Here is a 27,722-nt window from a genome sequence, read left to right as displayed (position 1 = left end):
GAAGGTAGTTGATCGTTCCGGTAAGAAACATGCATCCACTGAGTGGACGGTGGGGGTGGGGGTGGTTCTCTGCACTGCATCTAGACTCCAGGTAGAGACTTGTTTGGGGCTTGGGTTTTCCTCCACTCTGCTCCAGAGAGTCAAGAAATTCCCCTATTTCACTGCATGCTTCAGCTTGATAGAACAACAGTGCAAACGTTCCAACCTACCCTGTTGCTTGGCTTACGAGATGATTTAAAGGCATGCTCAGAAGAGAAAGTAATGTGCGTGAGAATAAACTCTACAGATGTGTCCATCTATGGCCCCCAACACAGGAGCCTCGAATACACAGAAAAAACACGTGCTGCTTAACTTTGTACCTGCATCTCCCACGTGACCGAGAACGGAGACGATCAAAGCAGGGAGTCATTACGAGAAGGAAACGTATTTGTGTGAAGGAGACCGAATCTCGTAAGGACAGACACGAGATCTGTCTCTGGAATGAGACACCACGGGGGCAGGATTTCAGTATTTCCTTGGGTGCACTGTTCCAAGATGTGAAGCAGAATCAAGTAGCCACCACTAGGCTCGTGTGAGGGTATCGGGGACTGAAGATGATATGCGGGTACACAGTGAGCATGGTTGACAACACGGCATTTTTAATCTGTATCTATAGAAAACATTTATATAAGCTAATAGAGGGATTATAGAAATACATTTAATATAGAATAGTGTCCTTCGGTGTACTTACTGTGAAAATAGCACATTTATTTGGGGGGAGGGGGTTATGCCCAAAGTTCTTGTGGATGTTTTGAAATATACCCATTTCCTTCTTTTGCAGTAACTGTTAGCAAGAAACGCAAAAGTACCAACCATGTTCCGTATTCCTCATCAAAAGTCTTCTGTTGAATGCCATTCCCCAGAGTCATCTAGAATGTTCCCGTCAGTAAAATGTTCTAGAAAAACGTCCGGTTTTTTTGTTTTTTTTTGTGTGTGTGTGTGTGGTCCCGTTTCTACATTTGCCTGCACTCATGCCTTGTGCACATGGCCTGTCTCTCGATCCTCCACGTGCCTTCCTCGTAAGTACAATGACATATGGTACATTCGTCAGTCTTGACTTCTCTTCCAGCGGGGATGACAGTTGTTTCCGCAAAGCAGTTCGGGCCTGCAACGCAGAAAAATGTTTTATATTAGCAGTGTGCATAAATATATAACGCATTTAATTAGGTAGCCAGCTTCACAGTATATGTTTTATTCCCTCTCCTGTGAATGACAGTAGGAAAGTGACAATTTAAACAACATGAAGCACTCCTACTTTTGTCCTGAAATGAAGCTGGCATTATTTAAATATTTTATGAGTGGCAATACTGTGATTTTTCACTAACTGTTCCATCCGGGGGGCCTTCTACAAAAGTCCAATCTGCAATCATTTGATTTAATTAATTCTAAGGAACCACAGAAGAAGTTAATTGACTGTGACTTTCAAAGAACCGGTCTCATTCTTCATGGCACCTTTACAAGAGGGAGTTTAAATAAGCAAACTGCTTGGAGTAACAATAAGTCCTGTTTAACTTCCGCACCTCTCGAAGCGGGTTTTTGGATATCGAACATCAGTGCTCGAGTGGCTTCTGTTGGTCCCACCCCCGGGGCCTCTGACTCACTCAGTATGGGATGGGGCCGGAGAATGTGCTGTGATGACATGTTCCCACGTGCTACGTGCTGCCGCCCGTCCCCCCAGACCGGGACCCCTTTTGAAAAGCACCATCTTAGCGTTAACCTGGGCTGTATCTTCCACAGGCTTCCACGCCAGCCCAAGATCTGCTCTACCTCCAGACCTCCCTCTACAATGGAAACGTGAGCATTTACTGGGGCCTAAATAAGGGCCCCCAGCTTTGAACTTCAGCACTCTGTCAGATTCTCATTCTCCCTTCTTTGCCTCTATAGTCTTTCTTAACGTGCTCACGACCAAAATATGCTTAATTGTGATGTATGCAGCCATAAAAGCGATAAAAAAAAAACATTCGCCTACAAATTTTTTAAAAATAAACTAATCCAAACAAGCTCCAAGATAAAAACTGACTCTTATAATTCTAAGCAGAAAAACTCATGGCTTCGTGGCTACTGGTTTTCACATTAGCCGAGTGGTCAATGTCATCCCCTGGACCCCATGCCCCAGTACACACAGCCCCTTCTCCCTGCAGGGGCTCTGCTTTCTTCTTACCCGCAGCCCTTCCTACTCAGACATAGCCCTAGGATTCATTCCTTCACTTATTTTTTTCTCTGTCAGAGACCTTGAAGCGTTCACAATCATCCATCTGGGGATGAATCCAAATTGCAGCTCCAATCCCCTCTCTCTTGAGCGTTGGTTGTGTTTCCAGCCTGCTGACACTTCAGACTTACCAGGTGTGGTCAAGACCCTCTCCTCCATTAGCTTTGGTGAATTACATTATTTTAAATACAGACCCTCGCCCACCCAGTTGGCCAATGTGAGGTCCTCTATCTCTGCACATTCTCACACAACCTACTCGGGGCTGCCTCCTGACCCCCGTGGCCCAGGATGGCTTCCTCAGCTCTCTCTCTTTGAGGTCAGAGCCCAACAGTGGTATGGCAGCCGGTCTGGGCAGGACCCACTTTGTCAACACTTGTCCCACTCGGCACGTGAAACACCTGTGAATTTTATATTCCACTCTAGCTCTCTTTAGCATGCTTCTTTCTTTCTGTTTGTTTCTTTTGCAGAGTTTAATCTAAGGACACAATCTCCTTCTCACTTGTCCTAATATCTATCAGTGTGCTTTGCACATAGAAGACACACCATAATTGCCCAGAAAACCTGTACTCGTGGGTGTTAGGTCCTTACAGCTCTCCTCTCTGGAAAAATCTGGATTCAAAATCTTATACCACTGCTTAATAGTTAGGTGATCTTGGACTAAGTAATTTCATTGTTTTGAGCTTTAATAGCCTCATTTACAGAAGGGCAGAGAACCCGGATAGACACTTTTCCAAGGAAGACATCCAGACGGCCAACAGACACATGCAAAGATGCTCCACATCGCTCATCACCAGGGAAACGCAAATCAAACCCACAGTGAAATGTCACCTCACACCCATCAGAATGGCTAAAATCAAAAACACAAGAAATAACAAGTGCTGGTGAAGACGTAGAGAGGTGGGAACGCTTGTACACCATTGGTGGGAGTGTAAATTGGTGCAGCCACTGTGGAAAACAGTATGGAGTTTCCTCAAAAAACGAAAAATAGAAATACCATAAAACCCAACAGTTCCACTACTACGTATTCATCCCAAAAAACAAAAACACTAATTTGAAAAGATACGTACACCCCTATGTTTTTGCAGCATTATTTACAACTGCCAAGCTATGAAAGCAGTCCACTGATAGCTGAATGGATAAAGAAGGTATGGAATATATACACAAAGGGATATTATTCAGCCATAAGACAGAATGAGATCTTGCCATTTGTAACAACATGGCTGGACCCAGAAAGTATTATGCAAAGTGAAATAAGTCATTCAGAGAAAGATAAATACCGTATGGTTATATATTTATGCATGTGGATGCCCGCTTGTTCTACCACCATTTGTTGAAAAGATGATCTTTTCTTCATCGCACTGTTTACTTCTTTGTCAAAGATCAGTTCACTATACCTATTTGGATTTATTTTGGGGCTCTCAATTCTGTTTATTGATCTGGTTATCTATTCTTTTGCCAATACCACATTGTCATTTCATGTGGGTTGTCAAACTTGTAGGCACAGAATTGTTCCTTGTATTCCTCTGTTATCTTTCTAACTTCTGTGGGATCTGGAGCGATGTCCCTTATTTCATATTAGTGATTTGTGTCCTCTCTCTTTTCCCCTTAGTTAGCCTGGCTAGAGCTTTCTCAGTTTTATTGATTTTTTTTCAGAGAACCAACTCGTGGTTTCTTGGACTTTCTCTATTTCTCATTTTCAATGTAACTGATTTCTGCTCAAATTTTTATTAATTTTTTTCTTCTGCTTACTTTGGATTTCATATGCTATTCTCTTTCTAGCTTCTGTCTATGGGAGTTCAGACTGATTTCAGTACTTCCTTATTTTCTTTTTTTTTTTTTAAAGATTTTATTTATTTATTTGAGAAGGAGAGAATGAGAGACAGAGAGCACAAGAGGGAAGAGGGTCAGAGGGAGAAGCAGACTCCCTGCCGAGCAGGGAGCCCGATGCGGGACTCGATCCCGGGACTCCAGGATCATGACCTGAGCCGAAGGCAGTCACTTAACCAACTGAGCCACCCAGGCGCCCAGTACTTCCTTATTTTCTAATATATGCATTCAATGCCTTGAGTGTCCCTCCAAGCACCACTTTTCTGCATCCCACAAATTCTGATCAGTGTGTTTGCATTTTTAATGAAGTTCAAAATGTTTTAAAATTTCTCTTGAGACTCGTTTTTTGACCGATGTCTTTTTTAGGAGGCTGTTGTGTATCTCCAAGTATCTGTGGATTTTCCAGCTATGTTTCTGTTACTGATTTCTGGTTTAATTCCACTATGGTCTGAGAGAAAACACTGTATGATTTCTATTCCTTTACATGTGTCACAGTGGGTTTAATGGCAGGGATTGTGCTCCATATTGGTAAATATTCCATGGGGACTTGAGAAGAATGAGTATTGTGCCATTGTTGGATAAAGTAGTCAATAGATACCAACTGTATCCAGTTGATTGATGGCACTGAGTTCAACTATGTCCTCACTGATTTTTTGCCTCATGGATCTGTGCGCTTCCAGTAGGAGATGTTGAATTCTCCAACTGTAAGAGTGAATTCATGTATTTCTTCTTGCAGTTCCATCGGTTTTTGCCTCATGTACTCTAAAACTCTGTTGTTGGTGAATACACATTGAGGATTATTATATCTTCTTGGAGAACTGACCCATTTATCATTATGTAATTACCTCCTTTATCTTGGATATTGTTCTTTGCTTTGAAGTCTACTCTGAAAGTAATATAGCTACTCCTGCTTTCAGTGTTAGAATGATATATTTTTCTCCATCCACTTACTTTTAATATATACATGTTTTATATTTAAAGTGGGTTTCTCGTAGACAATACATTGCTGGGTCTTAAGTTCTGATCCACTCTACTTCTGTCTTTTAGACCATTAACATTTAAAGTGATTATTGAAGGGTGCCTGGGTGTCTCAGTCAGTTAGGCGTCCAACTCTTGGTTTTGGCTCAGGTCATGATCTCAGGGTGGTGAGATTGAGACCCGCATCAGGCTCCACGCTTAGTGGGGAGTCTGCTTGAAGATTCTCTCCCTCTGCCCCTCCCCCAACTTGTGCGTACACATGCGCTCTCTCTCTAAAATAAATAAATGAATCTTTAAAACAAATAAGTGATTACTGATATAATGGGATTTCTATCTACCATATTTGTTGCTCTTTTCTACTTGTTGCCTTTGTTCTTTGTTCCTATTTTTGTTTCCTTCTCTTTCTGCCTTTTCTGGATTTAACTTAGCACTTTATATGATTGTATTTTCTCTCCTTCTTAAACATATGTTGCACTTTTTTTTTTTTTAACTAATCCAAGCCCACTTTCAAATAACGCTATTGTGCTTCAAGTGTAGTGTGAATAATGACAAATAATAAATAATCCCAACTCCTCCCTCCCAGCCATTGTGTCCATATTATTATTCATTTCACTTATTCATAAGCATAAATAAAGGTATCTATCCAACTACCTATCAGCATACATAACTGAATCCATAGTTACTAGTATCATTTTGAAGGAACTATTTTCTTCTAGATCATTTAAGAGTAAGAAAAATAAGGGTCACCTGGGTGACTCAGTTGGCTAAGAGTCCAACTTTGACTTTGGCTCAGATCACAGTCTCAGAGTCATGAGATCAAGTGCCACGTCCAGCCCCAAGTTGGGCTCCACGCTGGTCATGGGGCCTGCTTAAGATTTTCTCTCCCTCTCCCCCCGTCCCTCCCCACTGCACACACACGCTCTCTCTCTCTTTAGAAAAAAGAAAAAGATTAAGAAAAATAAAAATTTTTGTTTTACCTTTACTTAATCATTCTCTGCTGCTCTTCCTTTACGTAGATCCAAATATCTGCATTTCCCTTCTCTCTCTCTCTAAAAGGCTTCTCTTAACATTTCTTGCAAGGGAGGTCCATTGGCAGAAAGCTCCTTTAATTTTTGTTAGCCTGAGAAAGTCTTTCTTTCTCTTTCAGTTTTCAAGGATACTTTTGCAGGGTATAGAGTTCTCTCAATATCAAATATTTTACTCTACTCTACTTGCTTCAGTGGTTTCCAAAGAGAAGTGAGATGTAATTCCTCTATTTGCTCCTCTACAGATGAGGTGCTTTGACCTCTGGCTTCTTTTAAGATTCTTTCCTTATCTTTGATTTTCTGAAGTTTGAATATGGTATGCCTAGGTGTAGGGTTGTTTGTTTCGTTTTGTTTTGTTTTGTTTGGCACTTATTCTGCCTAGTGTTCTCTGAGCTTCCTGGATCCATAGGTTGGTGTGTATAACATTAATTTGGGGGAACTTCTCAGTTATTCCTTCAAATATTGCTTCTGTTTTTTTTTTAATTTTTTATTGTTATGTTAACTACCATATATTACATCATTAGTTTTTGACTTCTGTTCTTTTTTAGGTGCCCTCCCCTTCTGATATTCCCATTATGCATGCATTACACCTGCTGTATCTGTTCCATGGTTCTTGGATGGTCTGCTGATGAGCCCATCAAAGGCATTCTTCATTTATGTCAGTGCTTTTGATCTTTTTCTAGCATTCTGGAATTTATTTTTGGTTCTTTCTTAGAGCTTCCATCACTCAACTTACATTACCCATCTCTTCTTGCATCATGTCTGCTATTTCCATTCGAACGCTTAACATATTAATCATAGTTATTTTAAAATCCTAGTTTGAGGGGCACCTAGGTGGCTCAGTCAGTTAAGCGACCAACTCTTGGTTTTGGCTCAGGTCATGATCTCAGGCTCATGAGATCAAGCCCCACGTTGGGCTCCATGCTCAGCGGGGAGTCTGCTTCTCTCCCTCTCCGTTTCCTTCTGCCCTTCCCCCACTCCCTCTCTCTTTCTAAAATAAGTAAATAAATCTTGAAAAAGAATAAAAAATAAAATCCTAGTTTGAGAATTCCAACATGCCATATCTAACTCTGGTTCTGATGCTTGCTCATCTCTCCGAACTATGTTTCTGGCCTTTTAGTATGCCTTATAATTTTTATAAATTTTTTGAAAGTGAAAGGAATAATGTATTGGATAAAAGGAAGGACTGTGAATAGAACTGTAGTAGCATGGTGGGAAAGTGTGGGGGAGGGGAAGCATTCTCTAGCCTATGACTCGGTCTCAGTCTTTTCCCAAGCCATTGACTCTGGACTGCAAACCTCACGAATGCTTCTTATCCCTACACCCGCTGTGGTTGTTCAGGATGGCTAGATTGGGCTGAAATCGGGTACTTCCCTCCTCCCATGTGGAAATCTAGGGTGAGGTGGAGTTGGCTATGTCCTGTACCCCAGGTCAGTTAGACTCTGGTCAAATAGTTTCTCCTGACCCTGTGAAAAAGAATAGAATGCTCTGAACGATTTCAAAATGGTTATTTTCCCCTTCTCCCTTCCCTAAGACATTAAAGCTCACAAAATTAGGGGAACCCTCCATGACTGGGTCCCACTGGAGTTTTCGACTCTCAGACTCATCCACACTGAAACTCCAGCAATTTGTCAATTACAAGCTGGGTTTTCTTAGCCCAGCACTGGTTCCCATGGAGGTAAGTTGTGCTTCTCTGTATCTCTCTGTGTCCCCAATTTTAGGGGGAGCGGTTTACCCTGTGACCTTACTTCTCTGATGAACTGGAAACCACAATGACTGATTTTTTAAAAATTTTTTATTGTTATGTTAATCACCATACATTACATCATTAGTTTTTGATGTAGGGTTCCGTGATTCATTGTTTGTATATACCACCCAGCACAATGACTGATTTTTGAAGACTGAACCAATTTTGCATACCTGGAAGAAATCCCACTTGGTCACAGCGTAAAATTCTTTTTGTATATTGGTGTATTTTGTTTAATAATATTGTAGTAAGAAATTTTGTTTATATTTATGCAGGATATTGATTTGTACTTTTTTAAAAATATTGTCTTTTTCTATTGTCTTTGCCTGGTTTTGGTATCAGAATAACACTGACGTCATAGAATGGGCTGGAAACTGTTCCGTCCTCCTCCGTTGTTGGAAGACATTGCATTGAGGTGGTATTAATTCTTTAAATAGTTGGCATTATTCTCCAATGAAACCATCAGGGTTTTGAGGGGAGTCTTAAAATTATGAATTCAATTTCCTTAATAGTTTTCATATAAATTATCTATTTCCTACTTGGATGAGTTGGAGTAGTTCTTATTTTTTCAAGGACTTAGCTCTTACCTTCCGAGTTGTGAAATTCATGCACGTAGAGCTGGTGATAATATTCCTTTGTCAAGGAATATATAACCCAATTTCTGTTGGGTTTAGAGGGGTCTCTCTTGTTTTATTCCTGTTAGTAGTAATTTGAATCTTGTCCCCCTGCTAAAACCCTTTGTTTTGCTAGAGGTTTATCAATTTTGTGGATCTTTTCAAAGAACCAATTTTTCTTTCATTGACTTTTCTCTAGTGATTTTCTGTTTTCAATTTTATTGATTTCTGTTCTCATCTCTACTCTTTTCTTCTTGCTACTACTTTTGGTTTATTTGGCTTTTCTTTCTCTAGTTTCTTGAAGTGGTGAGTTAATTGATTTGAGAATTTTCCTCTCTTTTTAATGTCAGCATTTAGTTCCACAAATTTCCCCTCTTGTAGGGCTTTAGCTGTTGTCTCACGGGTGTGGATGGGTTGTATCCTCCCTTTTCATGAAACCTTTAATTTTACAGACTTGTAACTCAAGAACTACTGAGAATCTTGAGAAAAAAAATAAAAACAACTCTGCTTCTGCTAACTTCGTAAACTAAAAGATCAATTAGTGAAGAGAATCCTGATGTATAAAAATAGATTCTGGCCACCAAAGCCATTTAGTGGCAAGTAAACCTCCATATATTTTACTTCATTAGTAAATAGGGTAATAGGGAGAAACGGTTTTTAATCTTTATCAATTAATCTCATTATAATTTAACTTTCATATTTATATGCTACTTTAGCAGAAATAGGAAGCATAGAGAACAATTTGACAAATATGGAAAATGAGATTTAGATCAAGTATTAGCCAAGTCACATGGCTCGTAATTAATTACTGCTACATTACGTTATGTTTATCTGGCCTGGTTGGTAGGAGAGGACCCTCTGGCTAAAGATGGCTAATTTCAAAACAAACACAGTATAGAATGCTTTTCTTGCCTCTGGGACGGTTGTTCAAGGTGACAGCTGGTAGACACGGCTAAACCAAACTTCTCTGTGCTAATCTGTCAGGGCAGAGGGTTCGCATTATGAAAGCTGCTGTCTATACCATCGGGACCCCGATGTGGCTAGATGTGGCTGATGCGCAGAATCAGAATAGCTTGTAACAGACCGAGTGTGGTGAACGGGGGCCTGATCATGGAGGGCCGTCCACGGGAAGGAGCATCTCTCATCCCGTCAGGGTCCTCCACACTGCATCTCCTGAGGTGCAGTCTGTGTCGAGCCCCCCGTTTTGCCCTGGTTACCAGCACAATTAGCCCATGACAGGTGTGTTCACTTAGTGTGTACTCAACTCACGATACATGAGGCTGAGGCTCACAAGTTCCAAATCCAGGCTGCACCTGCTGGGACATTTGTAAAAAGCCATCCCCCTGGCTTCTCCTGTGTCTCCACCAGAACCTCCCTCCACAGTGACAACCTCCGTACCCAAGACGGGTGCTTTCTCTGATGGGGAGCCCCAGGGTGCTGGAGCCATGACCACACTGCAAATTCATCCCAGGGTCTGGGATGGAGCTCAGGACATGCACAATCGGATTACAGTTTTAGAATTAAATCATGAACTGACCTAACTAAAATGAAATAACACAGCCATGCGGTTGGGTAAGTTGCCAATATGCTTACATTTTTACAACAAGCAATGGTAAGCAGCAAGAAGACGTGGTGTTAATGAAGGCAAACTTACACAGGTGCCTGGAGGCATATCTCCTTCTCCTCCATCGAAGACTAAACACTGAGGCGCAGCCTGGCACCCGAGAATGACAGGGCGCTGGGGCAGAAATCCACACTCCGTAGGAGCCTGGCGGGGCTAGCATGGCTCAAGGCAGCTCATTTTATCCGGGGTGCTAGGTTATTGGCATTTGTTCCTTGGGACCCATGACGTTAAAATAAGAGTAATTCCCAAGTGTGCTGAACTTCACATCAGTTCCTAGTCTTGAAACAGTGACGTTTTCTCTACCCTACTGTAAATCACATTCCTCACCCACAAATCTGACTTCAGAACATGAAATTCCCCCGCTGGTATTTACAGAGGAAACAATGTATTTCAATTTCCTTGTCATGCACCTGGTATATATGGTCTCAAAAAGGAAATACCATTTTCCTAATATGCATTCTCATCTCCTGGCCAAGTCAAATGAAATAACCAAGGACATGTTCGTATGTGTGTGCATACGTGTCCATGTGCACATGCACGTTCTTCTGGGAAGGATCTAGTACAAAATCATTGTTTAACTAGAAATCGACAAAAGGACAATTAAAATAAGAAAAATTTAAAATGGCATTAAATTATGCACGAAAAGGAAATAGGTTTAATCGCTGTAAAAGAGACCTTCTTCTTCAAAGAAAACTATTCTGTCAAAGGAATATCCTGTCCAGGGGGTTGCGGGGGGGCGGCTCCAGGAGTGAGCCGTGAGGTCACGATGTCCCACTTTTCAGCTCCTGGGAGCTGATCTTCCTTTCAGCTTCCTGGGAGTACAACTTTGTTCCAATTCCTGGAACTTAGGAGTAGGTAACTCCTGGGTCATCTTATTCCGATCCTTCCAAATTGATGCAGTTTATATATACCACCCAGTCTGCACCGAGATTCAAGAAACAAAACAGTCCCTCATTTTTAAGTGAAGCATTCTCAGAAAACGCTTTAGTAAATAATAAGGAGAAATGAAAGAAGTATTTCCCAAAGTTCTGAAACATGGTGAAAGGTCTGTTGCTTAAAATAAGTACCCCACAAATTTTTTTTTAATTTAAAAAATAAAAGAAGTTCCCACTGTCAGATAAATCAGGGCAGGTTTCGTTAAACAAAGCAAATGGGGTCTGTCTCCTGCAGACCTGATCTGTGTCTTCACTATGCCGATCTGTACTGAGAGCCTGGGAGGAAGGGCTCACGTGTGCAACCTGTTCTAAACTCACCTGACCATGGAGGCCTTTGTGCACAGTTACGAATATCCTGATGGGCATTTTTATTCCGCAGAGCAGTGTTTGAAAAACGAAGCCATAAAGTAAGGGCAGAGAGGGGGACAGCCCCCCCGCCGCCGCCGGCTGTGCACAGCGCCTGCAGAGCCCATAGGCGGACACGGGACCAGCCCAGGCCAATTCTCCCGCAGGCTAGCAGGTGCGTGGGGCCCATCCCACAGCCCACACCCCCCGCCCCGAAATGTTTCCTAACCCAAGCACACTGCTCACCTTGTCACTGGGGAGGCAACAACGGGTTTCAGTTTTTACTGACCTTGGTTACAGAATTTTAGATTATGTTATTCACTGGTAATAATCCTTTAAAACCAGGAAAAAAACGTGGCAGGCATTAAGTACCGAAGTGTGTTCAAGGCCGGGTTAAAAGCCACAAATAAGAAGCGGTTTGAGAATGTTGTGTTGCCTGCGACCGACTTGCTGAACACAGATAAAGGCCCACTGTTGTGTAATCAGCCTGCCTGACCCTCACCCGGTACACTGGACAATGTACTGTTTTGTGGACATTTTTTACCTAAACTTTTTGTTGTCCAGAAAAATGCACAAATATTCGGTTGTAGCACTTGGTGGACTTTCACCCAGTCAACACACCCATGAAACTGCCACACGAACCAAGGATCGGGACATGACTGCGACCTGAGAAGCCCCCTGTGCCCCACCTCATCGAGCAACAGAGCTCATAGGGTTGAGCGTGTCTGCACTTCATAGGAGTAGACCCGTCACGTATAGACCCGTCTGCGGCAGGTGGCTCTTCTTTGTTGGGGCGTTCCCGCGATCATGCATCTTTAGTTCATTCTTGCTCCATTTTCTGAATATTCTACAATGCATTTATCCTTCCTATTATTGATAGATGTCTGACTTCCAAGTTTCTGTCAATAGTAGCTGGCTAGAGTGGTAATGTGGTAGCTGTTATGGGAGTAAAAGCTGCTATAAACACTTTTAGACTTGATTCTTGTTTGCAATCTGACCCCAGGAGTTGGGTACTTGGGTCACATAGGGTATGCGATCTTTCAGCCCTAGTAGAAACCCATTCATACACATTTTCCCAAAGTGGTTGTGACGAATTAGTCCTCCAGAGTCAGTATGTGATAATTCCAGTTCATCCAGGTCCTTCACAACATTTGACATTGTTAGTTTTTATTATATTTTATCAGATCAAGTGCACGTGTCATAATAGTGGATTGTGTTTTTTTATTTTTAAAATATTTATTTATTTATTTATTTATTTATTTATTTATTTATTTATTGGAGGGGGGGAGAGAGCACAAGCGGGGAGAGGGACAGACGGATTGGGGGGGGAGAGAGAGAATCTTAAGCAGGCTTCATGCTCAGCGTGGAGCCCTTGTGGGGGTCCTGAGATCTCATGATCCTGAGATCATGACCCAAGCCGAAATCAAGAGTGGGACGCTTAACCGACTGAGCCACCCAGGCGTCCCTAGACTGTGGTTTTAATTTGCATTTCCCTGATCACTAATGATTTCAATGTTCCCTTTCAAAATGTGCCACCCAAGTCTTTTGTCTTTATTCTCCATTGGCTTGTCCAGATTTTCTTATTTATGTGTAAGAAATCTTCACATACCGTGGATGGGTCCTGTGTCTGAAACATGACTGTGAATAAAATTTCCAATTATAATTACAGGATTCTTGTCTCTCCTTTTAGTTATCTCATTTTTTTAAACCTATTTTAAGGCTATGCCATTAGGTTCATGTATATTTAGTGACGTGTTCCCGTTATCCCTGGTCTCTAGGGATGCTTCTTGCCTTAAAATCTAAATTACCTGACATCATGTAGCTCCAAGTGCTTCCATTGGTTACGTTACAGGGTCTACCTTTGCCTGTGTTTATTTTCAATATTTTTTTATCCTATAGTTAAGGTGTCTCTTGAAGGCAGAATCTAGAGTTTAAAAATCTGTACGAAAATCTTTATCTTTTAAACACACTTACTTCATTTTTATTTGATACAATGCTGAATACATTTGGGCTTAAATCTATGGTCTTAGGATTTACTGTCCCATCTGTTTTTATTGCTTTTTCCCCCTTTGCTGTCTTCTTGTGGATTAATCAAGCACTTTCATTCCTTTTGACCTCCTCTCTTAGCTTGCTTCTTGTTCTGCTGCCTGAAATGCTCCTTGGCGCGACTTCAGTAGCTCAGGTCTGCGGGCAAAAGACACTCTCCACTTTCTCTTCTGTGGTGCTTCCAGAAGGACTGAAAATCAAGCCTTCATTTCCGAAGGGTAATTCTGCGCTCATAGAGTTCTCCAGCATCCTTGCTGACAGCCGGCCCTCGACGGGGCTTTGTTCCCCTGAAGACAGCGTGTCCCTCCTTCTGTTTGCTCTGGAGACTTCCGTGTCCTCTTTGGTTTTCAGTGTTTTTACTCTCTCTCTTGCTGTGGATTTCTCTGGGTTTTTTTTTTTTTTTTTTTTTTTTTTGCTTCAGGTTTGTCTCATTTCTGCGACTTGTGACTTTCCTGGGACTTCCCTGACTAGCTTGTCTTCGGATTTGCTTCCATTCCACTCTGTCCCTTTCTTTATTCCTTCTGCAACTCGATCAGTCCTGCGTCAGACCTTCTGTCTTTCTATAAATCCTTTACGTTCCTTCTGTTTTCCTCTTGCTTTTTTTGGTCTACCTCGCCTGGGTATTTTCTACAGATGCACCTTCCAAAACACGAACATTGCTCTCTGCTCCGTCTCAGCTTTTTAGTAAACCCTTCCCCGGAATTCAGGATTTCTTTCTGCATTTTTCAATTTTACGACTTTTTTAATGCAGTCCGGTTCTCGGGGAAATTCTCCAGCTCTTCTGTTTCCTTGAGCATGTTAACGGAGTTTTAAAAAACTCTGTGTGGGACTGACTGTATCTTGGTAACCTGTGAGTCTATTTCTTATTTTCTATTTTGTGTTTCTCTTGGTTTGGGTCATCTGGTCTTTGGTCATTTGGCCTGCCTGGCAATTTTTTTATGAAATGTGAAGGCAGAATTGTGAAGGCTAGGGATGACGCCTTTGGCAGGATGGTAGTGGATGCGAGGAGTACCCTGAGCTGGCTGAGTAGACTGTTGGCTTGGTTGGGGCGGGTCTGTCCATCTCCCCACACTCCTGGGGCAGTCTCGGCTGAAAGCCCTGGATGTTTGCTGGGGCCCCTCTGCCTCGGAGGGCCCTGGACATCATCTCTGTCCTTGGCACGACAATCCCCAGAAAGATCTCTGCTCAAGTCCCAGGCACCCCGCTGCTTTCTGCTTGGGTTCTGCTGGCCTTGCCCTGCGCTCAGGCAGCCTCGGAGCCTGGGAGTGCGTGGAAGGAAAGTTCCATGAAGAATTTCAGCCTCTGCTTCTTGGTGGCTCCCTCTTCTTCTCAAATGGAGCTCCTGTCTTGGTTCCCAGCTGCCCCAACACCAACTTCCATCCCCCAGCTCAGCCCGAAGCCCGGGCTCCAGCTTTCAGTGGGACAGCTGTCCCAGCTCCAGGAACATGCAGTCGCCCCAGGGAAGCAATGGCAGGTGAGTGCTTTTCTTCTGAGAGAACTCGCTCCCTGATATCTCCAAACCATTTGGTTTGTTGTTTGTTTTTGGTTTAAATGTGGGTATATGCTATCCTGCCCTTAGAGTTGATCTCAAACAGGGGTTTTCTTCAGACGCCCTCTTTTATCCTGGCTGAGTACCTGGGCTTAAAATGTTGTTGTCAAAGCATATCAGACTGACATTTCTCAAATGAGAAAGGAACAGATCCTAAGTAGCCCTGAAAGGTGGGATGTTCACCTGTAGAAATTGGTAAGATGTGACCATGGTATAGGCCAGTGGGGATGCATTGATTTATTGTCAAAAATGAAGCAGCATGTTAGTCTAGCTTAGCAATCTCCTATGTGCATTCTTTTCTGCAGGGACTGTATACGTCCCTGGTTTTATTTTATTTTTTTTTAAGATTTATTTATTAGAGAGAGAGAGAGAGAGAGAGCATGCGCCCACAAGCAGAGGGAGAAGCAGGCTCCCCTCCGAGCAAGGAGCCCGATGTGGGACTCGATCCCAGGACCCTGGGATCATGACCTGAGCCGAAGGCAGACGCTTAACAGGTGCCCCACATCCCTGGTTTTAAGCAAGCTCTTTTGTCTCCCTGCTACTTGGTCATTAGCAAATTAAGTACAATTTTGCATGTGTTCTCTATCCACTTATGTAAAAATGTAATTTATATGAGAATACAATTTCAAAGTCTGTAGCAAATACACCTGCCCTACCATTAAGAGGATAATAATCACCTAACATACATGTGGTTCTTTGTGGCTAAGAACTTCAAGTTCTGCTTTATCTTCGTCTCGCGCCCGTTTGTTCCCACGGGAGAGGCGTGGGTGTTAACTGAAGGTGGGAAGGTTGAGCTTTAGGATGTTCGACCCACAAAATATCAGACCTGGAAAGCTCGTGCTCAGACCCCCTCGACCTACAGATGGGAGAATGGAAGCCTAGAAATACCGAGACAGTGGAGGTGAGATTAGATATTAGACTTTCGTTTGCAAAATGTGTATTTGTCTCTCGAACTTTTTGGATGACATCTACTGTGCCAGAAGGCCTCCCTGTTTCACAATCGCAAGTGTGAATGACAGTGACACACGGGGACACGTATGTGCTGCTACCGAGGGCCAGCGAAGGCTTCTGGAATTCAAATGGAATATTTAAAAACCGTACTAATTAGGCCTGTCATTCCTTTCCAATATGCACTTTTCCCTCCAACAAAAGCTTACTGGTCACCCTGGAAAGCCATCTGTGGGAGCCCTGAGGAGCGGAACAAGGAGGGTCCGCAGGGATGTCCTTGTGTGTCCCCAGAGTTCTGCCCAGGACACTCCACTGCAGCCGCCCCTTTGTTTGCTCACTCTGACAGCCCTGGGTCCTCGCACCTGGGATGTCCTCCTTCATTTGGGCCATTTTCACTGCTGTTCCCCTCCCCTTCTCATGCAGACCTTCCCACCGTCCCAACCCACGGGGCACAGATGCCTCAAGCGGGAAAACACTGGCATTGTCACCTGACTCTTCTTGTGGCACCCAGCTCTGTCCAATGCCACGTCATGCAGGTCAACCTTCAACACGGGGCCGACGTGGCATCCTGCAAACCCATGGACAAGCGGCAGTCCAGGAAATGGCCCTTTTCAGTGCCACGGATACATCTAAGAGGTCAAGGGTGACACACACATCTGCGATTGTGATGAAGTGAACCCGTGTGACCCCCAAACGAGGGATGTACCAGTGGGACTGGAAGAGAGACTTGCCAGGGACGTCTGGTGTCCCCCGAAGTGCCCACTCTGATGGCCACACACAGTGCTCGGCCCGTGCACACGTTCCCGCAGGCCTTCCCCTGCCACGCAGGTGTTGGGGCTCAGCCTCTGCACCCCCCAGGGCTGGGGCTGCGCTGGGACGCGGCTCCCACTTCAGCCAGGCCTCCCAGGTCCCAACATTTGCAGCAACCCCTTCCCACGGAGCACGCACAAGGGCTGTTGGACTTCACTAAACCCGACCAGCAAGCGTGGGATAAACCATAATGTTACAAAAGAGGGGGGAAAACCCCAATATTCCTAATAGAATAGCACGTACTAGAACCACACCTTTATAGCCTGATACCACACCTAAACTGTTATCTGAGCAAGAACTAAACTTAGAAAGTTCAGTGAACAACTGAACCACAGCTACCAAGCTGACAAAATAGCTAAACCCCAAATTATTCTGTACAAATAAGGAAAAGTAAAGCAAGGACGGTCCCTCAATAACATGGACCAGGATCGCACGCAGGAGAAAAAAAGAAAAAGGGACATCTCGTGGTGTCCTGGTGAGGGTTTGACAACAGGCTCTCAGAAAAGAAACAAGGAAAAAAAAATGTTAAAGATGCGGGAAAGAGAGACGCCAATTAGTCCCTTCATGGAGTCCAACCTGGAACTGCCAGTGTGTGCGGCTGGGCTGAGCCAGGCGTGAAACCCACACGGTTCGGTTTGAGCAAGAGAAATACCTGCGTATCGCGTGCCACCGACAGGGAGGGTCAAGAGTCAGTCTACCTAGCTCATGACATTTTATGGAAGAATAAAACCTATGGCATGCACACAAGAAAACGATGAGAGAATTAGATACAAAAGGAACATTCTAAACCCCTCCTGGGGCGCCTGGGTGGCTCAGCTGGTTAAGCGTCTGCCTTCGGCTCGGGTCATGATCCCAGGGTCTTGGGATCGAGTCCCGCATCGGGCTCCCTGCTGAGCGGGGAGTCTGCTTCTCCCTCCCCCTCTGCCTCTCCCTCGGCTTGTGCTCTCTCTCTCTCTCTCTCTCTCTCGCTCGCTCTCTTTCTCAAATAAATAAAAAAATAAATAAAATAAAAAACCAAACAAAATAAAACCCTTCTAAAAATCAATCAGGTCAAGGAAGAATCTGCCGAAGGCACAGAGAGAGGTCCAGCCTTCTGGGGTCAGCAAGCAAGGAGGGCCACACAGAAGCACCTGGAGACAGACTCTGCCTCATGCACTCTCAGAATGCTCCAGAAACTCCAACGGGAACGTAAATATGTTTAAAAACACAGAGAGGATAAAAGCAAACAACACAGGCTGAAAGCAAAGCAAAAAAACAAAACCGAAAAAGGACCTGTAAAATAGGAAACAGAAAAGTCTCATCGGGTCCTACTATTGTAAGGTAGGGATTTCTGGGTCTACGACAAGCTGAAGGTTTTCAGTAAAAAGCAAGGAAGAGAAACCGAAAGAGGCACCCCAAAATGTGGCCGGCAAAGAGCGCAAGCACAGATCAACGACCAGCAAATCTGAATAGAAAGATGAATTTTAAACAGTGCATCATTCCTATAGAAAACAACGGATCATATTACATAAAGAAATGAATATGGACATTCTGTAATAAAAATGAAATCGAAAATATGATGAAGAAGGAACATTTTAGGTTGTACACATACCAAAGAGCATACTGATGAAATACTTGAAGAAAAATCCATTTGAAGTCAAAACCAGAAAGTACGGTCCCATCATTTTAAATCGCCGCTATACCGTGAGGCGGTTCAGCTGAGGGTTTGTGGCTACAAGGAGCCATTATCTTTGTAGAGGTCAGGCTAATATGGCCAACTGGCATCTTTAGATAAGAATATGCTTCATGGGCGCCTGGGTGGCTCAGATGGTTAAGCGTCTGCCTTCAGCTCAGGTCATGATCCCAGGGTCTTGGGATCGAGTCCCACATCGGGCTCCCTGCTCAGCGGGGAGCCTGCTTCTCCCTCTGCTTCTCTCTCTCTCTGTCTCTGTCTCTCGTGAATGAATAAATAAAATCTTTAAAAAATAAAAAGAATATGCTTCATGTCTGAATATTCACGGGCTTTTACTAAAAGTGACTCAGAGCCACACAGATGATTTCAGTAAACAGAATGCAAACGCAGTTTGCCAGGGTCCCCTCTTCCGGGACCGCGTGGTGGTGCCCAGGACGCACTTGGCATTCACCCAGCGTGGTGGCCTCGGACCCCAACCAGCCCCCAGCCCCGAGGGCCGTTCCTCCCCCGCAGCTCCGCAGCCTCCACCATTCGCCTGACCTCTCCACCTGTCCACGCTGACAGCCAAGGCGCCTTTTCGAATTTGTGTCGAAAATTTAACTCTGACCTTTCCTGAACCTCCTCCTTCCGCACATCTGCCCAGGCCTCTGGTTACGCAGAGCGGAACCCAGACGCATCTTGGATCCCTGTGCCCTTCCCAGATGCCCAAAGACCAGCATCTTTGCCCTGCAGTGCTTGGGGCCCCCACCCACTGCCCACCACCACCTCCGCTTCCTCACCGCCCCCAACCCCAGTGCTCCGAGCCCCAGGGCCTCTGAGCTCCCCCTGGACTACCCCAGGGCTTAGCCCTGGTCCCACTCCTGTCCTTGCAGAACGTCCTCCCGCGCGTGGGCAAAGGGATGCAGCCAGCAGTCAGCCAGCCCAGCCCTCCTCCCCTGCCCCCTCACCCCTCTGCTGTCTGGCCCGTCTGCACACCTACCCCCTCCGCCTCCTCTTCGTCCTCAGCGGGGACTAACCTCCAGCAGCGTGAGCATCCGCCCTCAGGCTGCACCCCCTGCCCCTCTAACTAGAGACATATTATTTGCTTCTTGAAAGCTTGCAAAAAGTCACCACGAAAACTCTCCTGAAACTAAATTATTTAACAATCATGTCCATTTCTTATAAGCTTTTAAGACCATTCCAATGTTCTACTTCTGCTTTGGCGGCATTTTTAGTAAACCCAGAAATACTTCACGTCTTTGAGACTTTGATATTTTATTAATTAAATCACCAACTATGTAGTAAACCTTACACTTGTACAGTGCATTCTTCAATATTGTAAAGTCAGACCCACCACTATTATATCCTCTTTATGACCCCTCATTTTGTAAGTTAATGCTTTCCATCTTTGTCTTTATTTGACTTGTTAGACATTGTATTTTCATGGGTTTGGTCAAAGGAGTTGCTTTCTGAGTTTCAGTTTCTGATCTTGTCTTGGATTCTCTGTCTCAGAGGCCAGACTGGGGAGAGAAACCCCGAGTGACAGAGCGGCGGGGGGGGGGGGGGATGGGGTGAGAGGCGAGAGGAGCGGTCATCCCTCCGAGGCCCAATGACGGGCATGGCTCAGCCTTGGGTGGGTTGCTGCCTCAGGGAGGACAAGGCGCAGGAGAATTCAGATGCGAAAAATACATCATTGTTGCTTAAAAATTGCCCTAATTCCTTTTTAGGAATTAGAATAGAGAATCAGATGCCTCTAGATAGTTTCTCCCCGTGCTTCTGGAATGGGACAGTTCCCACATGTGGCTTTAGGAGGGGTCCACGTTCATCTGTTCATCTCTTCAACTGAAATCTGGGGTTGGGGAAGCCAAGCGCTTGCTAGGACATGCAGACATGTCTGTCTGTCTCTCTGATGCTCTCCCTCCTGCCCCCCTTCCTTTCCTACCCAGCTACACCATCGTACCCGACCGTTACGGTGGAAATCTGAACTATGTGATGTACGTGGGAAAAGAATAAAGGAGAACACAGAAATGAAGACAGTGATGGTTTATTGATATGAAAGAAAAATGTTTTCCACTCTCTTTTCCTCATTTGCTTTTTATTGCTCTGACGTATGTGCGAATGTTATAAGATGGGGTGGGGGACAGGCATTGCAGAGCGGAGAGAAATACCAGCAACCTATGCTCCTACTTCTATTTGCAAATATTGGACAAATTCCCTATAAGGAAGAGAGTGCCGCTCTCTTAGTTTTGTTTTCTGTTAAATTAATAAAAGAACAGAATGAATATTAATTATGTCTCCAGTTGATTAAGTTTCACGGCATGTGTAAATCTATTCTTAAATATTTATACACGATCATTTTCTGTGTTAAATAATTTTTAAGACAGAAAAAAAATCTGTGTGCAACAGTTAAGCAAGCAGATGGCACTTGGATGCTTATCGAGAAGCTGTCTTCGTTTGCTCTCAGGCATGTAAAACGACATAAAAATATAATTTACTTTCAGGACAAGTTTAAACAAAGAATAGCAAAACTTTATTCAATTAGAGATTGACTATACCAAATAATAAACATTTTTATTTTAATATTTGTTCATTCTTTTTTAAAGATTTTATTTATTTAGATCCATAGATATATATAGATATGAAATACATAGAAATCTGTAAATATATAGATATGGGATATAGATAGATATCAGTGTAAATATTTGACACTTAATCTTCCACAAAAGTGCCAAGAATGCACAGTGAGGAAAGCATAGTCTCTTCAACAAATGGTGTTGGCAGAACTGGATTTCCACACGCAAATAGAAGAAACGGGACCCCTACCTTACACCATACACAAAAGTCAACTCAAAATGGATTAAAGACTTAATTAAACATAAGACTTGAAACCATAAAACTTCTAGAAGCAAACTTAGAGAAAAAGCTCCTTGACATGGGTCTTGGTGATGATTTCTTGGACATGGACACCAAAAGTGCAGGAAAGAAAAAACAAAAAACAAAAATAAACAAGTGGGACCGTATCAAGTTAAAAAGCTTTTACACAGTAAAGGAAATGAAAGGCAACCAGCAGAATGGGAGAAATAGTTGCAAACCATATAATCCAATAAGGGTCAATATCCAAAATACATAAGGAACATATACGACTCAATAGCAAAAACACACAAACAAATCACCCAAATAAAAAATTGGCAGGGGACCTGGATAGGCATTTTGCTAAAGAAGAAGACATCCAGATGGCCAACAGGTACATGAGAAGATGCTCAACATGGCTCATCCTCAGGGAAATGCAAATCGAAACCATAATGAAATACCACTTGGCACCTGTTAAGATGGCCAATGTTAAACAAAACAAAACAAAACAAAACAAAACAAAAAGGGAAGTGTTGACAAAGACCCGGATTAAAGGGAACTCTCATCCACTGTGGGTGAGAACGTAAATTGGTGCAGCCACTGTGGAAAACAATAGGGAGGTTCCCGAAACAATTTAAAGCAGAACTACCATATGATCCAGTGATCACACGAAGGAAATAAAATCACCATCTCCAAGAGATCTTCTGCACGCCCATGTTCACTGCAGCATTATTGACAATGGACAATACATGGAAACAACCTAAATGTTGATGGATCAATGCATCAAGAAAATGTGTATATACAATTAAATATTACTTAGCCTTAAAATAGAAGGAAATCCTGCCATTTGCGACCATGTGGATGCAACTGGAGGCTATTTTGCTACAGGAAATAAGGCAGACACAGAAATGCAGGTACTGAGTGTTCTCACTTATACTTGGGATCTCAAAACGCCAAACTGACAGAAACAGAGCAGAACGGTGGTTACCAGGGGCTGGGGGTGGGGAAATCAGGAGATGTCGGGCAAAGGATACACACTCTCAGTTATGAGATAGTCGGTTCTGGAGATCTAATGGACAGCCTGGTAGCTAGAGTTAATCAGAATGTATTCATCGTTTTCCTTATTTGAAATGTGCTAAGAGAGTAGACCTTAAGCGTCCTCACCAAAAAAATAAAATAAAATAAAATAATTAACCACATAATATATAAGGTGATGGATAGCTTTTGAGCTATTGGAGGGGCCAAATTGAATAAGTTAGCCTCAAACATCCAAAAGAAGTCAAGAAAGGACAGGAAAACCTAATGTAAATGATACAGGACGCTGAACCCCACAATGGAACACATGCTCTTTAAGCAGAGCCACAACACGGAGCCCAGATTCAAGGGGAGGGAAGCAGGTGAGGGCATGGCAGGTGCTTACTAATGGGGGCGAGGGAAAGATGGGGAGAGTACCGCCTGTTTCAAAATAATAATAATAATAATGATAATAATAATAATGATGATAATAATACAAGTCTTAAAAGAAAGCAGTTGATAGTGGCTGTCCAGGGTTTAAAAGTTAGGACTTGACATATGGCTTGCAACCCCCAGTTCCTGGCTCTTTGTGTCCGCTCCCCACCCCCCACCCCCGCAACACGCCACAATGGTGACAAATCAGAATCTGTCCACCCATGAGTCTGGGCAAAGGAGGAGAGCAAAAGAGGTTGAAGGAATGAACAAGGGTCTCAGGGAAGTCTGTTGAGCACCCAGTATGCACCAGGAAAGCCTCAGGTGTCTGCCCACGTGTTTTCTCAATCGACTCTCACACCACTAGTGATGCATGCGGATGGCAACATCTTTCCTTCCCGTTCCTTCTGGCACCGTCCCTAATTCTGGAAGAGACTGGCATTCAAGCAGAAAGTCCAGCTCCAGAGCAAGTGAAGGAATAAATGTGGTTAAATGCGCACCTTCCAAACCTGTCAAAAGGAATTGAGCAAAGGCACCAGGAAACGAGCACATCAAAAGCCCCGCACTGATAAATTTAGACCTGGTGTTTTAAGTTGACTTGGCAGGTTGTCATATTCCTTGGATTTGAAGGCTGAGCAAATAAAGCGACTCTACAACTGTAATTAAGGGACTCGTTTTCAAGCTAATTATGCCATATTTATGCATACCGAATAAAACTGTGGTGATAGGTGATGATTGAATGCAGATACGGACTGTCAGAAAAGGATAAAATGTCAAGGCTCCTGAAAAGGAAAATCTTCCCCTGACCCCTGTTCTGGGGCTGGTCTCAGTTACACTCATATGGTTCCTTCAAATACGTATTTAACTGAAATACTAAATTAAATACGAATTATGTAAAAAAGCGTATCTCTGGATGCACCCTAAGATTTCTCCTATACACAGGTATGGGTTTGCGGTCTTAATAGAGCTTTTGCATACATTTAGTCATTTTTAGAACTCAGTGAGACAGGTGCTATGCTCCCACTTTATAGATATGGAAACTGAGGCTCGAAGTTAATACGTGACTTGCCCAACCTTGTTAACCACAAAGTGGCAGACAGAAAAAAATAAAATCCAGTCTTTTAAATGGAGGGAATATGGATTTTCCACTGAACCAACCATAACTGCTCCCCGTGTGGAAAATTCCCCTGTGTTTTCCGATTTCCTTGCATGATACATTTTGGCATCCTACCATCCTGACACAACCGACTTAGTGTTAGAGGTCCTCACCAGTGACTTATATGCTGTAAGTCATGGCCTACCAAGTGGATTATTTCCTTCTGATAAGCTTCTAGAAGTACAATCCCCAGGTCACGCATTCTGAACTTCTTTTTTTCAAAAAAGATTTTATTTATTTATTTTGAGAGTGAGTGTGTGCAAGTGGGGGGAAGGGCAGAGGGGGAGGGAGAAAGAGAATCCCCACTGGAGCCCGACGCAGGGCTCGATCTCACGACCCTGAGATCACGAACTGAGCTGAAATCGAGAGTCCGATGCCTAACCGACCAAAGCACCCAGGCACCCCCTGCACATTTTTAACACTTGATATACACACTGTCAAGTGGTTTTCCAGAAATACTATAGGATTTCGCATTCACTGTACAGAATGAGTGTGTTAGTATATCACTGATGTCTTCGGCTCGTCCTTTCATTCTGAGCACCCACTACGTGTTACCTGTTGTACAAGGGTACAGCAGTGAGAAAAGCAGGCACAATTCCTCTCCTGCGGGAACGGAGCCTCGTGGGAGACACAGACACTACACCAACACCCCGGTAATAAGTAGCTTCCTTCTGTGTGTACTTGCTGTGTTTGCGCAGTGTTTACCCACTAATTACACACGAAATATCACAACTCGCGTACAAGGACACGCACTCTCTTGGTGCGTCTCGAGGTCAGCACAGGGCACACCCGCCCACACACACTGTGAATGGATCAGATCCACACACTTGCATTTCTCCGTTATTTATGTCTGTTACCAACTCTTTTATTTTTCGTAGAAACAATATCATCAACAGTTTCTGGTCCTATCTCTGAGACTTTACCCATTTGAATCAATAAATAATACCTTAACTGCAACTTTGCATAATTTAAAACCAATCTCAATGGGAAACTGGAATTCCAGGAAACGCTCCCTCCTACAAAGTGGGGACGGGTGGAAGGCAGGAATCTTCGGTGGTGGTTGGGACAGATGGACAAAGGAGGTGAAGACTCATGGCCGACCACCTCATGGCCCCAGGGGGCTTAGAAGGAAGATGGCCTGGCCCAGAGCTGCCGAGATTCTCGCCATTTGTACAGTAAGTAAAAGTTCCAGAATAGAAAAAGGAATAGCATAAATGCTTGCAGTCCAAGCAGCTACAGTAGCTTCTAACTGTTTTATCTATATGTGTGTGCGTGTGGGCAGGTGTACGGTTTTGCTGTTTCCAAACCATGGCTGTAACACACAGGGTGCGGGGCTCACCTGCCCCTCCAACAATCCTATTCTGTCCCGTGCTGCAGGGAAAACCTCCCTCAATCCACGTTGTGTCTGCTGTGGCTCCATGAAAACACACACACACACACACACACACACACACACCCCATGAAAACACACACACACACACACCCATGAAAACACACACACACACACCCCATGAAAACACACACACACACTCCAATTGAAATAATGCACTGACTTTAATTTGCTCGATTTTCACATTTAAACCAATACACTGTCATATACTAATACCAATGCACCTTGCTTTTTATTTTTTTATGTAGTTATCATGTCTTGTGACTTTCCTCCATGTTGATATAAATACAAACGCCGTGTAGCAGTGCACTATATGAGTGTGCCGTAATTCACTCTTCCATTCTTCCGCAGAGGCCCACTATTTACACTGTTTCCACTTTCTTTCTGTCATTAAAAACAGGGGCGCCTGGGTGGCTCAGTCGGTTGGGCGACTGCCTTCGGCTCAGGTCATGATCCTGGAGTCCCGGGATCGAGTCCCACATCGGGCTCCCTGCTCAGCAGGGAGTCTGCTTCTCCCTCTGACCCTCTTCCCTCTCATGCTCTCTATCTCTCATTCTCTCTCTCTCAAATAAATAAATAAATAAATCTTTAAAAAAAAAAAAAACAACTTAATGCACACATGCATTCCAGCCTCCTCATATAAATTCCACGAGGGCTTCTCTATCTACCCGGAATCAAAAATGCATGATCGCTGCAAATGGCTTTGCTATATGCACATTTGGAATTTTAAAACATACTGCCAGACTTTCCCCCAGAGCTGCCCTTTGGACTCATGCTCATGCCCATGTGCAGCACGGCTTGTCCACATCCTCCCCACTAGCTGTTACTCTCATTCCTCAAAGTGCCAGGTGGGAACCTGCTTTCTTCCAGATTGTTTTGCAGTTCCCTGAAAACCACCAAGTTTGCACATTGTTTCATAGAATTGTTTTCATCAATATTTCCTGTTCTGGGGCGCCTGGGTGGCTCAGTCGTTAAGCGTCTGTCTTCAGCTCAGGTCATGATCCCAGGGTCCTGGGATCGAGCCCCACATCGGGCTCCTTGCTCTGCAGGGAGCCAGCTTCTCCCTCCCCTCCCCGCTCGTACTCTCTCACTGTCTCTCCTTTACATAAAGGAGAGACATAAAATCTTTAATACATAAAATCTTTAAAAAAATACTCCCAGTTCTGCACCTGCTCCCTTCTCATTTTTTATTAATTTGTAGTTTAATTCAATTTTTCATATACACTGTTTTATCATTTCTTCTTGTCTCTTTCCCCGTGTGTGTATGTGTGTGTGAATGACATGGGTGTGTAATTTCCCATAATTCATTATAAAATGCATGTTGTTTTCTACAGTCACTCCTTTTTTTAAAAGAAATCTATAGGGATGCCTGGGTGGCTCAGTCAATTAAGCATCAGATTCCTTTTTTTTTTTTTTTTTTAAGCATCAGATTCTTGATTTCAGCTCAGGTCATGATCTCAGGGTTGTGCGATCGAGCCCCTCACAGCGTAGAGCCTGCTTGAAATTCTTGCTCTCTCCCTCTCTGTTTTCCCCTCCATCCCTCGCTCTCTCTCTTTCTCAAAAAAAAAAAAAAAAGAGAGGGAAACCATTTATTTGTTTTGATTTTTACCGCTTCCTTAATCCAAATCCCCTGCCCCACGTGTGTGCAAACCAATGGCATTACACCCTAGTGTGCTTCCTTCCATAACATCCCATTCTCGTGTCATAGAGGAACAGAATGAATAAAAACACACAGAGGTTTCGTTTTGTTTTGTTTAATGCTTCTCTTAGGGAAAACTACTTTTCTGTCTTTTTTCTACCTAAAATCACATCCTGGAAACCCCACCAAGCAGCTCATCTATAACTAAGTTGTCCCCTTAAGTCACTGTATATCAACTCATGAATGCATGAAGCATACTGTATTCAGCCATCCCATTGTTGACGGGTATTCACCCATAATTCCTACTTTCTCCTGCTACAGGTGGTGCTAGAGTAAAAAGGAAACCCGAGGGACACACCTTCACGTGCCATGGGTCTCACTGCGCAGTGGCCCCCAGCTGAAACCTGTGGGGTTGAAAGGTGCATCTGATTTCAGTTGTAGGCAATAATGCTTCACTGTTCACCCAGAGGCAGTGAGAAGTCTCACGGAGACACCGACCGCAGATACTGTCACTCATCCTACATTTACTAGTAACATTTTGCTGTCAATGGATATTGTATTCCTTTATCCCTTTCTTTCTTTCTTTTTTAATTTTTTAAAATGATTTTATTTATTTCTTTGACACAGAGGGAGACACAGCGAGAGAGGGAACACAAGCAGGGGGAGTGGGAGAGGGAGAAGCAGGCTTCCTGCGGAGCAAGGAGCCCGATGCGGGGCTCATGACCTGAACCTAAGGCTGACGCTTAATGACCAGGTGCCACCCAGGTGCCCCTCTTTCTTTCTTTTTTTAAGAGATTTATTTATTGTAGAGAAAGAGAGCTCGTGAGCAGGGGGAGGGGCAGAGGCGGGGGGCTGCCGGGGATTGAAGGGGGAGAAGCAGACTCCATGCAGATC

At 43.7% G+C, this 27,722-nt stretch overlaps 1 protein-coding gene across 1 annotated transcript in view; it reads right to left on the bottom strand.

Annotated features, from left to right (window-relative positions):
• Positions 1–992: 992 nt before the first annotated feature.
• VWC2 (von Willebrand factor C domain containing 2) overlaps positions 993–27,722 on the bottom strand; it is a 119,434-nt gene continuing 92,704 nt past the window's right edge. The window contains exon 3 of the mRNA XM_028108885.1: positions 993–1,144. Coding sequence (XP_027964686.1) covers positions 993–1,144 — 152 coding nt within the window. The remainder of the gene's footprint in view (positions 1,145–27,722) is intronic.

The sequence above is a fragment of the Eumetopias jubatus genome, unplaced genomic scaffold (assembly GCF_037043125.1).
Source record: "Eumetopias jubatus isolate StellerSeaLion01/CBP00866 unplaced genomic scaffold, mEumJub1_p1.0 scaffold_14, whole genome shotgun sequence".
Taxonomy (NCBI): domain Eukaryota; kingdom Metazoa; phylum Chordata; class Mammalia; order Carnivora; family Otariidae; genus Eumetopias; species Eumetopias jubatus.
This window is presented reverse-complemented; position numbering and strand designations above follow the sequence as displayed.